This window comes from Theropithecus gelada, chromosome X (genome assembly GCF_003255815.1).
Source record: "Theropithecus gelada isolate Dixy chromosome X, Tgel_1.0, whole genome shotgun sequence".
In the NCBI taxonomy this organism is placed as follows: Eukaryota; Metazoa; Chordata; class Mammalia; order Primates; family Cercopithecidae; genus Theropithecus; species Theropithecus gelada.
Genome location: NC_037689.1, coordinates 5,363,895 through 5,377,905, shown reverse-complemented (window position 1 = coordinate 5,377,905; position 14,011 = coordinate 5,363,895). Strand labels below are relative to the sequence as shown.

Below are 14,011 nucleotides of genomic sequence, written 5' to 3'. Positions count from 1 at the left end.
TCATTTTCTTGCCTTACTGGTCTGGCTAAAACTTCTAGTACTATGTTGAAGAGCAGTGGAAAGAGTAGACATTCTAGCCTTCTTCCTGATTTTAGAAGAAAAACATCTTTCACCATTAAGTACAGTTGATCCTTGAACACAAGTTTGAGCTACACGGGTCCACTTATGCACAAATTTTTTTCAACCAAACACTGACAGAAAACACAGAATTCACATGATGCCAAACCCACGTATATAAGGGGCCAACTTTTCATATACACAGGTTCTGCAGGGCCTACCTACTGTGGGACTTGATTATGAGTGAATTTTAGTATATGTGGGGGTCCTGGAACCAATCCCCCATGTATGGCAAGGAATGACTCTATGTTAGCTGTAGGTTCTTTGTAGATATTCTTTATCTTGAGGAAGTTCCCCTCTGTTCTTAGTTTCCTGATAGTTCTTATCATGAATGAGTGTTGAATTTTGTCAAATGCTTTTTCTGCATCCATTGATATAATCACATGATTTTTCTTCTTTAGCCTGTTTATTTAGTGGATTATATTTATAGATTTTTCAGATATTGAACAAGTCTTACAACAATGGAATAAATCCTACTTGGCCTTGGCCAGGGCATGTAATTCATTCTATATATAGCTGAATTCCCCTGGCTGATATTTCATTAAGAATTTTTGCATCCATATTGTCTTAGTCAATTTGGGCTGCTATAACAAAGTACCACAGACTAGGAGGCTTATAAACAACAGAAATTGATTTCTTACAATTGTGGAGGCTGGGAAGTCTAAGATCAAGGTATTGGCAGAGACATTTGGTGAGAACCTGCTTCCTGGTTTGCAGATGGCTGTCTTCTCATTGTTTCCTCATATAGTGGAGAGTAGAAAGAGCTATCTGGGGTTCCTTTTATAAGGGCACTAATCTCATTCATGAAGGTTCCATACTCATGACCTAATTACCTCCCAAAGGCCCCATCTCCTAATAGCATCACATTGGGGGTTAGGATTTCAACATATGAATTGCGGGGGACAGGAACACTCAATCCATAACATATATTGATGAAGGATACTGGTCTGAAGTGTTGTTTTTATGTACTCCCTTTTCTTTTTAAGAGATGAGATGGCCAGGCGCAGTGGCTCACGCCTGCAATCCCAGCACTTTGGGAGGCCGAGGCAGGCGGATCATGAGGTCGGGAGATCGAGACCATCCTGGCTAACACGGTGAAACCCCATCTCTACTAAAAATACACAAAATTAGCCAGGCGTGGTGGCGGGTGCCTGTAGTCCCAGCTACTCAGGAGGCTGAGGCAGGAGAATGGTGTGAACCTGGGAGGTGGAGCTTGCAGTGAGCCGAGATCATTCCATTGCACTCCAGCCAGCAAGACTCCATCTCAAAAAAAAAAAAAACAAAAAAAAACAAAAAGAGATCTTACTCTGTTACCCAGGCTGGAGTGCAATGGAGTGATCACAGCCCACTGCAGCCTCAAACTCCTGGATACAAGCAATCCTCTGGCCTCAGCCTGTGAAACAGCTGGGACTACAGGTATGCACCATGCTCAGCAATATTAAATAATTTTTTTTTTTTTTTAGTGATGGAGTCTCACTATGTTGCCCAGGCTGGTCTCAAACCCCTGGCCTCAAGCATCTTCCCGCTTGGGCCTCCCTAGGTATTGAGATTACAGACGTGAGCCACCATGCCTGGCCCAGGTATCTTTTTTGATATAATGATTTATTTCCCTTTGAATGTATAACCAGTAGTGCGATTGCTAGATCGAATGGTAGTTCATTTTTTAGTTCTTTGGGAAAACTTTGTATTATTTTCTATAAAGGTTGTACTAATTTACATTCCTACCAACAGTATAGAAACATCCCCTTTTCTCTGCATTCTTGCCAACATCTGTTGGTTTTAGACTTGGTTCACTGCATCCTCCACCACCCAGGTTCATGCGATTCTCATGCCTCAGCCCCACTCCCCTTCTCGCCACCCTCCACCCCCTCAAGAAGCTAGGATTACAAGTGTGTGCCGCCATGCCCAGCTAATTTATTGTGTTTTTAGTAGAGACGGGTTTCGTCATGTTGGCCAGGCTGGTCTCAAACTCCTGGCCTCATGTGATCTGCCCGCCTCAGCCTCCCAAAGTGCTTGGATTACAGGCATGAGCCACTGCACCCAGCTCATTGTGTTTTAATATGCCTTTCTCTGATAGCTAGTGATGCTGAGTATTTTTTCATATATTTGTTGGCCACTTGTATGTCTTCTTTTGTAAAATGTCTGTTCTTGTCCTTTACCTACTTTTTAATGGGGTTATTTGCTTTTTTCTTGTTGAGTTCCTTGTAGATTCTGAATATTAGCCCTTTGTCCAATGCATAGCTTGCAAATATTTTTCCCATTCTGTAGGCTATTTATTCTGTTGATTGTTTCTTTTGATATGCAAAAGTCAAACATGTTTATAACTGTTTATCAAAGCATTTTTATAGTGGTTGTTGTGAAATCCTTGTCAGATAATCAAACTTCTATCATCTCTATGTTCATTTTCTTTTCTTGAGGTCTGAATTTGATATCTTTCTGGTCCTAGGTATGATGAGAAATTTTCCATTGAAAACGACATTTTGGGTATTATTTTAAAAGACTCTGGATCTTACTTAAACCTTGTGTATCAGTAGGCCTTTTCTGACCCCACTATGGTGGGTGAAGGGGGATACTGTGTCTTTATTGACAGGTGAAAGTGGAAGTCCTGGCTCCCCACTTGACCTTGACCCTCCCCAGCAGGAGCAGGTAGGGGCACCTCATTACAGCCTGGGTAAGTATGGAAGTCTAGGTTCTTCATTTGGCCTTTGCTGGGAGGGCTGGGGGTAGACCACAGTTTTCCTGTGGTATTTGGCTGGAGTACAGAGATTATTATTTTAAAATCTTTGTGTTGTTAGGTTGTTCCTTTCTGGTCCTTTGGCCAGAGAAAGTAGGTTTTGTGGGGGGCTTATACTGGTCTGCAGCTGTTGACATTTATGGGCTGCCAGTTTGTCCCACACCCAGTCTGGAATATGTGAGGCAAAAAAAAAATTCAGGGAACTCACCACTGCACCACTGTGTCATTCCTTGGGCCCCAAGATTTCTACTTTCTAGTGTCTTGTGCTTGTTTTATGAATAATGTCCTGGGCTTTTAGTTGTACTTAGCATGAGGACTAAGGAAAAGTACATCTGATCAACTCTATCTTCCCAGAAACAAAGAAATGTTCTTTTGAACACACTAATTTGACTATGGCACTGTGTAGCTTAAAATACTTCAGTGTCTCCAACTACCTACAGGTTCAAATCCCAAAACAAAAAAATCACGGGAGAGAGACTGTTAGATACACCTCTATGTTCCCAAAGCCCAGTATGGTTCTTTCTTTTTGTATGTGAGACAGGGTCTCCTGTCACCCAGGCTGGAGTGCAGTGGCACGATCACAGCTCACTGCAGCCTCAACCTCCCAGGGTCAAGCAATCCTCCCACCTCAGCCCTACAAGTAGCTGGGACTAGAGGCACATGCCACCATGCCCAGCTAATTTTTTTTTTTTTTTCCTGAGATGGAGTTTCACTCTTGTTGCCCAGGCTGGAGTGCAATGGCACGATCTCAGCTCACCACAATCTCCGCCTCCTGAGTTCAAGCGATTCTCCTGCCTCAGCCTCCCGAGTAGCTAAGATTACAGGCATGCGCCACCGTGCCTGGCTAATTTTGTATTTTTGGTAGAAAGGGGGTTTATCCATGTTGGTCAGGCTGGTCTCAAACTCCCGACCTCAGGAGATCCACTCGCCTCGGCCTCCCAAAGTGCTGGGATTATAGGCATGAGCCACTGCACCTGGCCTGTTTTTTTTTCTTTTTTTCTTTTTTTTTTTTGAGACAGGGTCTCATTCTGTCACCCAGGCTGGAGTACAGTAACATGATCAGGGCTCACTGCAGTCCTGACCTCCCAGACTCAATCAATTCTCCCATCTCAGCCCCCCAAGTAGCTGGGACTACACGTGTACACAACCATGCCTAATTTTTTAGATTTTTAGTAGAGGCGGAGTTTCTCCATGGTGCCCAGGCTGGTCTTGAACTCCTGGACTCAAGTGATCTATTCGCCTCGGCCCCACAAAGTACTGCGATTACAGGCATGAGGCACAGCGCCCAACATTTTTTCTAGTGATGGAGTCTTGCCATGTTGCCCAGGCTGGTCTTGAATTCCTGAGCTTAAGTGATCTGCCTGCCTTGGCCTCCCAAAGTGCTGGGATTACAGGTATTTATAAGTAGTAGTCACTCTAAATGTTTGATAATTGCAGAATTGGGGCTTAAGTTAATGTGTTCCCAGTATCAGTATGCATTTTGTTGAATGTTACATTTTCTTAAAGACTACTGCATAGCCAAAGGTACCCAATGTGCCTGAACAGACATATCTGCTCTGTGTCAAGTGCTGAGAGAATTGTCATAGCTAGAACTACACTTACCTTCCACAGGTAGCCGCCGTCGCATGGCCAAGCGTTCCATTTTCCTCTGTGTCTCTGCCAGACTAAAAAGAACTCCATATACATATTGACGAGCTGACCGGAATAAGAGAGCAGCTGGAGGCAGCTCCATGTTACACTCATCCTCAATACATACGGGAATCTTAATTTCACCCTAACAAGAGAACATTCCAGGGAAAAGGAAAAAATGAGTTACCTCAAGGTTTAGAACTGAGCTGAGAAGAACCAATAATAAACTGTAGCCTCTGTGGCCTATCCACTAAATTTTTTTTTTGTATTTAGACAGAGTTTCATACTAAAAAGAAGCTGTAACAAGCTTAGCTGATTGCAGCTAACTGATAAGCTATATTTCATTTTTAAAGTTTCAACGGACCGGCACGGTGGCTCAAGCCTGTAATCCCAGCACTTTGAGAGGCTGAGGTGGGCGGATCACCTGAGGTCAGGAGTTCAAGACCAGGTGAAATCCCGTTTCTACTACAAATACAAAAGTTAGTCAGGCATGGTGGCGGGCACCTGTAGTCCCAGCTACTCAGGAGGCTGAGGCAGGAGAATCGCTTGAACCTGGGAGGCAGAGGTTGCAGTGAGCCAATATCGTGCCACTGCACTCCAGCTTGGGCAACAGAGCGAGACTCTGTCTCAAAAAATAAAATAAAATAAAGTCTCAACAATGACTATAGCTAACGAATGGGGAAAGTCCACGTTAGGCATTTTGCTGGAGGATGGATATGTAAAAGACCGGAGGAGGGGAACAGCTTTGCAGAAGTAGAAAAAGAAATAAGGAAAAGGGCATAAAGCCTCTTGGACTGTGTTCATCCCTAGAACCAGATTCCACCAACTTGGTGCATTATCTACTTCAAAATCTCACAATTACACTTATCTTCTAGGGGCCTCATTTACCACACAGTCCCAACTCCTGCTAGTCTGGCCTCACCTAAGGCCTTAGTATGATGAGGGGCCCACTGCATATGGCCTTCTTTTTCTAACTTCATATACCAATGATCAGAATGTTCTCTGGTAACATACAGTCCTAGGAAGTAGGAAGTACAGTGTTAAGAGCAGGGAGGTAGGTGCTGATGTGCTGCCTCACCTTAGTGAGGACATGGTAGATATATGGGTACATGAGACCCCTCCGGTGTCTGTGTTCAGCAACTCGCAAGACTTCTGGAGCTACTGGAGGTAAGGGTGGAATGGTGATATCCATGTGGTTCCTCGTAGACATAGACAGCAGAGATGGGATGTGGGGCTCACCATCACCTAGGCTCACTTCTGAAACTCCAGTATCAACAGGCTGTGCCCAGGACCCTCTGTCACGATTGGGATTTCCCCACTCAGGCTGGTGCTGAAATGCTTCTGTGATATGACTAAAAAATTTAGAAAGACAGTGTCAAACAAAAAAAGGGAGATTGATAAAGATATTCCTACTTAAGATGCCTGTTCTGGACCCAAGGGGTCTCACAAACCCTTTGGAGGCCAGGACACTGGGTTAGCACTGGACTGGTACCTTTCCTCTCAATGGCCATTACTGACTTCCTAGCTTCTTTCATCTGACACCAACCAAAGTGATCAAAAGTCATGGGAATCACTCTGGACCCTTTATACCTTGTAAGAGGCCATGTTTAGAGTTTGCTTATGTTTTAAGAAAATAATCACAATTACAACCTCAAAGCAGCTCTGTTTCCCAGGAATAATCTGCTTAGAGGAATAATCTGCCAACAAATGGGCTAGCACAAATCCCACTGTTTTAATCCTCAGAACCCTGTCTTAGTTACTAAGCAATGTAATTGCTTACTCAACGATTCCACTATTTCCACTCTATAAATGCTTTTCTTTTTTTGACATTTAATCTACCCTCCTCACAAATTAAGAAATGATAGCCACAATACCCATACGAAGGCTTCCTTAACTAGCTACTATGCTGCCTTTTACCTTAGTTGCCTGGGTGTTTGAAAATTATCATCTGCACAGGGCCAAATAAGCATGAAGTAGGCAAGCATAGAAAACGTTTTCCTGCTTTGCTTTCCTAAGAGCAAAACACTACAGAGGAAAGCCAGGAATTACACTTCCCCACACCCTCCACCCATCTAACAAGCAAAATAACACAGATGCCTCAGAAATCTATTTCCTTAGGTGTCTACAGAGATACTTACTCAGAGCTAGCTCCATTTGGCTCATCACCATCAGAGGAAGAGGAGTGGGAAGAGTCTGGTCCCAAAGGAGGTGAGGCTTTAGAAGGCAGGTAATTGGGAAACTGGGATGCAGAAGAGTCATAGGAGACAGCCCAATTGGCAAAGGGGTTGGTCTGCAGCATGGGATCCTCAGAAAAAGCATGGGATTCCCCCAAAGCATGGGAGGAGAAGAGAAGAGATGAGCTGGGTCCCACTGGGAATGGTGGTGGATATTTCACTTTCTGGGGCACTTGGTGAGAAAACTAAACGATAAAACAGACAGAAAAGCTATTTAACATTTTATAAGGCTCCAAGATGGCTCCCTCAGAAGTTGTGACACAGTGGATGATGCCAGTAGTGGAGACTGTTGAGATACAAAGTACCTACTTAATAATGAGAAATGATTCTAACAGTGATGTATGAACAGAATCCTCCACAGGCAGGACAATGAACAGTTGAAGTCTCCTAGAACTATTCTCTGATATTAGCTAATTTATTTTCACAATGATTAGTGGTTACTGATTTGGATGCTTTTTTTGCATAGTGTTCCAGCCGTAAGTTGAGAAGGTAATGTAGTATATATAGCCTTGACAGTGTAATAACTCTGAATCACCCTAACTCCTCAGATTATAAAAATCAGGAAGCAACCTGAGTCTAATGCTATCAAATGGTCTCAGGTTTCTCAAAGGATGCTTACCATTGGCTTTCCAGGAGAAATGGTGCCCACTTGATTTTGTGGAAGGGGAGGATTTCCAAGCCTGTTATTCCGAAAACCTGAAGCCAAGAGAAAGAGCTATACTTCAGTCAATCCTAATAATTTTACTGTGTTATATTCTGCTCACTCCATATCACCTGAAAAAGTGTTATTAATAAATAAGTTACAATTTATTGAACAGCTACTATGTGCCATGCTGGGAACCTTACATAAATTATTTCATCTGATAAGAATCTTATAAAGTAGGTATCATGAGCCACATTTCATACAAATGTGACTTGCCAAGGTTCACTTGCTGGTAATTAGCAGAAGCGGAATTCCAACTCAGGCCAGACCCCAAAGACAGGGCTATTTTACATGTACCAGGCCAGAATGGGGGTTGGCATCAGAAGAAGCCCAAGCTAAGGAAATGGCATTGCACCCCATCTGTAAATTTGAGAAAGCAGGGCTTTTTTTTTTTTTTTTGAGGTGGAATTTCACTCTTGTTGTCCATGCTGGAGTACAATGGCATGATCTCGGCTCACTGCAACCTCCGCCTCCCGGGTTCAAGCGATTCTCCTGCCTCACCTTCCTGAGTAGGTAGGATTACAGGCGCCTGCCATGATACCCAGTTAATTTTTTGTATTTTTCATAGAGATGGGATTTCACCATGTTGGCCAGGCTGGTTGTGAACTCCTGACCTCAGGTGATCCACCTGCCTCGGCTTCCCAAAATGCTGGGATTACAGGCGTGAGCCACTGCACCTGGCCAGGGCCCTTCTTATGTTACGTCTCTTACGACATAGAAATCAAAAGGAGAAAGCCTACCAAAAAGGGATGACGAATGACTTGTAGGAGAATACAACACGAACGAGTGATTCAGCTCTGGTCCTGGAGTTCGTGAGGGACCAATTCAGTTTCCCCTATGAACAGAGCAGCTTCAGGTCAGATGGAAGCCTTACCTAGAAAGGAGGGACCCACTGGCAGTGAAGAGAGTTTGGTTGTGACGGAATAGTACTCAACTGCTTTCTTGAATCGCTCTATTTTATCTTCTGTCCTGGACTGGATGTTGGAACATCAGATTTTCAGAAGAAAAAACAACATAAGAGTGTTTTTTTAATACAATTTATAATTTGGGAATCAAAATAATTATCAGAAATCAAATATTTAAAGAAACCTAAGACAGCAAATTTTCACTTTGCAGAAAGATTAGGCAGGGAGAAAGCATTATGAAACATAAAATATGGAATACTTAAAGCTTACTTATATTTTGTGCTATTCTAAAATGATTACATGATCATTACAAAAAAATACAATGGGATAAGGGGGAAAAAATCACATAGTACCACCATCCAAATATATTTTGGTGTCTTTCCTTACAGTACGTTTTAATTTTATTATTTTACTACTACTATTATTATTATTATTTGAGACTGAGTCTGTCACTCAGTTCAGTGGTGCGATCTTGGCTCACTACAACCTCCACCTCCTGGGTTCAAGCAATTCTCCTGCCTCACCCTCCCGAGTAGCTGGGATTATAGGTGTGCGCCACCACGCCCAGCTAACTTTTGTATTTTTAGTAGAGACAAGGTTTCACCATGATGGCCAGGCTGGTCTCGAACTCCTGACCTCAGGTGATCCACCCACCTCGGCCTCCCAAAGTGCTGGGATTACAGGCGTATGCCACCGTGCCCAGCCAATTTTTTTATTTTTGCTCAGGCTGGTTTCAAACTCCTAGCCTCAAACAATCCTCCTGCCTCAGCTTCCCAAAGTGCTGGGATAATAGGCATGAACCACTGTGCCTGGCTTACAGTATTATTTTATATACTTTGTTTTGTTGATGTAGAGCTGGTCTATTTTAATATACATATTTTTCTATAGTACAATTTATGTACAATTTTGTATCTTGCTTTTATTATAATACTCTAATGTAAGTAATTTTGAATGGCTGCATATTTTGTCATTATGAATGTGTCATAAATTATGTAACCTCTTCCCTAATAAACAACACTTAGGTAATTTTTCACATTTGGCTTTTATAAGTTATACAGCAAAGAGTATATATTGTCTATATAAATTTTTTTCTGGATTTCAGATTATGCTCTTAAGAAAATATCCTAAAAATGAAATTATTGGTTCAAAAGGTATGAACATTAAAACCAAAGGCACTTAAACATATATAAAACCACAATATGACACCACTACATATCCACCAAAATGGCTAAAATAAAAGACTATCAATATCAAGCACTGGCAAGGATATGAAGTAACTGAACTCCAGTACATTGATGGTGGGAGTGTACATTGGTACAGTTTGGAAAACAATTTGGCAGTTTCTTATAAAATTAAATTACACTTTCCATATGATACAGCAATCCCACTTCTTCTAAGTATTTACCCAAGAGAAATGAGTACATATATCCACCGAAAGACATGAACAAGAATGTTAACAACTACTTTATTCATAATAGCCCCAAACTGGAAACAACTCAAATATATATCAATGGAAGAATAAACAAATTGTGGTATATTCATACAATGGATTACTATACAGTAATAAAAAAGAACAAAGTATTGATATACACGATAATATGTGTAAGTCTCAAAGATATTATACTGAGTGAAGAAGGGAGACATAAAAGAGTACACATAAACTGGGCCCGGTGGCTCACACCTGTAATCCCAGCACTTTGGGAGACTGAGGCAGGCAGATCACTTCTGCTCAGCAATTCAGACCAGCCCGAGTAACACGGTAAAATCCCGTCTCTGCAAAAAATACAAAAATTAGCTGGGTGTGGTGGCGTGTGCCTGCAGTCCCAGGCACTCAGGGGGCTGAAATGGGAGGATCGCTTGAGTCTGGGAGGTCAAGGCTGCAGTGAGCCGAAATTGTGCCACTGCACTCCAGCCTGGGCAACAGAGTGAGACCCTGCCTCAAAAAAAAAAAAAAAAAAAAAAGAGCACATATGAAGTTCAGGTAAAGGAGGGCCAGGCGCAGTGGCTCACACCTGTAATCTTGGCACTTTGGGAGGCCAAGGTGGGGCTCACCTGAGGCCAGGAGTTCGAGACCAGCCCGGCCAACATGGTGAAACCCTGTCTCTACTAAAAATACAAAAATTAGCTGGGCGTAGTGGCGCAGGCCTGTAGTCCCAGCTACTCGGGAGGCTAAGGCAAAAGAATCACTTGAACTCAGGACGTTGCAGTCAGCTGAGATCATGCCACTGCACTCCAGCCTAGGCAACAGAGCGAGACTGTCTCAACAAACAAACAAAAAGTTCAGGTAAAGGCAAAACTAATCTGGCAACAGAAGTCAAGCCTTTTCCAAAGTTATTTAAAAGTCTCCTTGAATATAATTTTAAGACCATCATAATATTTCATCAAATTTCAGAATGGAAGATACTAAAGTCATTTTCAGTTTCTAATTATACATAACACTCTCACATAGGCATATTTTTATGTAGATCTTCTGGGTTATTTCATAGGGCAAATTTTTAGAAGTGTAGTTACTAGGTCAAAGGGTGTGATCATTTTCACAAACTCTTGACACATGATACTAAATCTCTTTCCAAAACAGATGTCTCGAGTTATACTACCATCATCATCAACGTATGAGAGTGTCCCACCATACAGCCCTAGTGTTGAGTATTCTCTACAAGTAAAATACTGTAGAACATGTATAATGTTATCTCTCATAGATTGTGATTTTTTTTTTGCTTTTATTTATTTATTTGAGACAGAGTCTCACTCTGTGCCCAGGCTGGAGTGCAGTGGTGCAATCTCAGCTCACTGCAAGCTCCGCCTCCCGGGTTCACACGCCATTCTCCCGCCTCAGCCTCCCAAGTAGCTGGGACTATGCGCCCGCCACCACGCCTGGCTAATTTTTTTTTTGTATTTTTAGTAGAGACGGGGTTTCACTGTGTTAGCCAGGACGGTCTCGATCTCCTGACCTCGTGATCCTCTCGTCTCGGTCTCCCAAAGTGCTAGGATTACACGCATGAGCCACCTCGCCCAGCCCCTGCTTTTATTTTTAAAATTATTTATTTATATTTTGAGACAGGGTCTCCTCTGTTGCCCAGGCTGGAGTACAGTGGTGTGATCATAGCTCACTGCAGCCTTGAACTCCTGGACTCAAGTGATCTTCTAACCTCAGCCTCCTGAGTAGCTGGACTACAGGTGTGTGCCACCACACCTGGCTAGATTGTGATTGTTAACACTCCAGGATCTATACGGCATTCTAGGCCTCTTTATTTGCAGCATGCATGTACATAAACACAAGAGTTGAGGTCTTCAGGTCCTCCAGCCTAACTTAAAAACCAAATGGCTCTCCTTTTTCCAAAAAGCTGAATTTTATATAACTATTTGAAAGAAGGGTTCCCGGCCAGGCACGGTGGCTCATATCCGTATTCCCAGCACTTTGGGAGGCCGAGGCAGGCGGATCACTTGAGATAAGGAATTCGAGACAAGCCCTGGCCAACATGGTGAAATCCCGTCTCTACTAAAAATACAAAAAAATTAGCCGGGTATGGTGGCATGCACCTATAGTCCCAGCTACTTAGGAGACTGAGGCATGAAAACTCCTTGAACCCAGATAGCAGAGGTTGCAGTGAGCTGAGATCACACCACTGCACTCCAGCCTGGGCGACAGAACGAGATTCGGTCTCAACAAAATAAAAAAAAAGAAAGGGTTCTGGGGGCGGGAGTGAGAGATGCCAAGTCTAAAGAATGTTTGCAAATCACTGACGCGGAGAATGATATCTATGTGGTTGAATAACATTCCATTGTATGAATGTTCCATTATTTATTTATTATTAATATTCTATTATTTATTATCCCCTATTATGTTTAATAACACATAATTGAAAACAGCCTTCTAAAAAACACAAACCATACTTAGAGTCCCCCTCAATATCTCTACCTCTGCATCCACTCCCCTCTCCAGAGGTGAATAATGTTACCAATTTGGTAGATGTTCTTTCATAAATGTTATGTGTTTATATACACATATATATGGACACCAATATGGCTTTGCTTCTTCCATAAGTGAAACTGTATCATCATATTTTTCATCTTGCTTTTTGCACTTAATAACATGTCTTATATACTACTCAATGTCAATACATAAAGATCTGTGACCTTATCCCCCGAAATACTGAATTACATGTACTTCCCTTAATGTACCACTATGCCCTGTGCCCTGACAGGCAAACACTTACTCTTCCTTCAAGGGGTATCACTGCCATGAAACCTTTCCAGACTATCCTCTCCTCCTCTGTGTTTTCTCCTTACTGTACTTACTTATTTGCTTCTGACTCCCCATTTAACTTCAAGTTCTGTGAGGATATAGAATAGTTTCCTCACATTTATATCCTAGTGCCTACCATAGGGCCTTGCACATAAGAGAACTTTTTCAGTATTTGCTCTACAATGATATGTAATCAAGTCCTACCCTTTTTTTTTTTTTTTTTTTTGAGACAGAGTTTCACTCTTGTCACCCAGGTTGGAGTGCAATGGCATGATCTCGGCTCACTGCAACCTTTGCCTCCTGAGTTCACGCAATTCTTCTGCCTCAGCCTCCCAAGTAGCTGGGATTACAGGCACACGCCACCACGCCTGGCTAATTTTTGTGTTTTTTAGTAGAGATGGGGTTTCACCATGTTGGCCAGGCTGGTCTCAAACTCCTGACCTCAGGTGATCCTCCTGCATTGGCCTCCCAAAGTGCTGGGATTACAGGCGTGAGCCACTACACCCGGCAAGTCCTACACTTTCTTTTAGAGATCCATAGAGGCACAAGTGGCAACGCAGAACCCCTCACCTTGACATTATTACCTAACAGTTCTTATACGTTTGTTTAGGAGAGCTCTCCTCATAATTCTGTGGCTATCAAAAATGATTTGGTGAAGATTATACAGCAACAATGACAAATGGTTTAAGATACATTATTAAGTGAATAAAAGTTAAATTTCTTTTACACAGAGATAGCTACCTTATCAAAACATACATATAAAGAAGACTAGAGTGGAATTAGGACTGACATCTCTATTTTCCAATTTTTGGGGTCTTTTTAGTTAAAAGGGGGATCCTTATAATTAAGAATAATCATTATCCAAATTCTAAAATTTATGAGGCTGTAAGCTAAAAATATTCACCACTTACACAGCATCCCTACTAACATCTCTCCCTACCAAATCGATCAAGTTCTTTGTGGGTCAGTCCCCTCCTAACCGTCTGATGCAAACAGTTGAAAGGATAATGCAAATCAAAGTAAATGAGGAAATCTGTCATAAGGGTCAGGATTCTCTAACATCAAAGAAAATGATGGAGGACTGCTTACCTCATGCTAGAAGCCACAGGCAAATGAGGATCTGGTACAGTTACAACAGCGCAAGACGCGGTGGCTCAAGCCTGTAATCCCAGCACTTTGGGAGGCCGAGGCGGGCGGATCACGGGGTCAGGAGATCGAGACCACCCTGGCTAACACGGTGAAACCCCGTCTCTACTAAAAAATACAAAAAAAAAAAACTAGCCGGGCGAGGTGGCGGGCGCCTGTAGTCCCAGCTACTCGGGAGGCTGAGGCGGGAGAATGGCGTAAAACCCGGGAGGCGGAGCTTGCAGTGAGCTGAGATCCGGCCACTGCACTCCAGCCTGGGGGACAGAGCGAGACTCCGTCTCAAAAAAAAAAAAAAAA

At 42.6% G+C, this 14,011-nt stretch overlaps 1 protein-coding gene across 2 annotated transcripts in view; it reads right to left on the bottom strand.

The window, feature by feature from the left end:
* The window catches only part of FAM120C (family with sequence similarity 120C), a 117,130-nt gene that overhangs the window by 52,355 nt on the left and 50,764 nt on the right, over positions 1–14,011 (bottom strand). For both annotated transcript variants that reach the window (XM_025372730.1, XM_025372731.1), the window contains exons 5-9: positions 8,292–8,391; positions 7,334–7,410; positions 6,619–6,899; positions 5,559–5,832; positions 4,454–4,625 (exon numbers count right to left, since the gene is read on the bottom strand). In XM_025372730.1, coding sequence (XP_025228515.1) covers positions 4,454–4,625; positions 5,559–5,832; positions 6,619–6,899; positions 7,334–7,410; positions 8,292–8,391 — 904 coding nt within the window. The remainder of the gene's footprint in view (positions 1–4,453; positions 4,626–5,558; positions 5,833–6,618; positions 6,900–7,333; positions 7,411–8,291; positions 8,392–14,011) is intronic.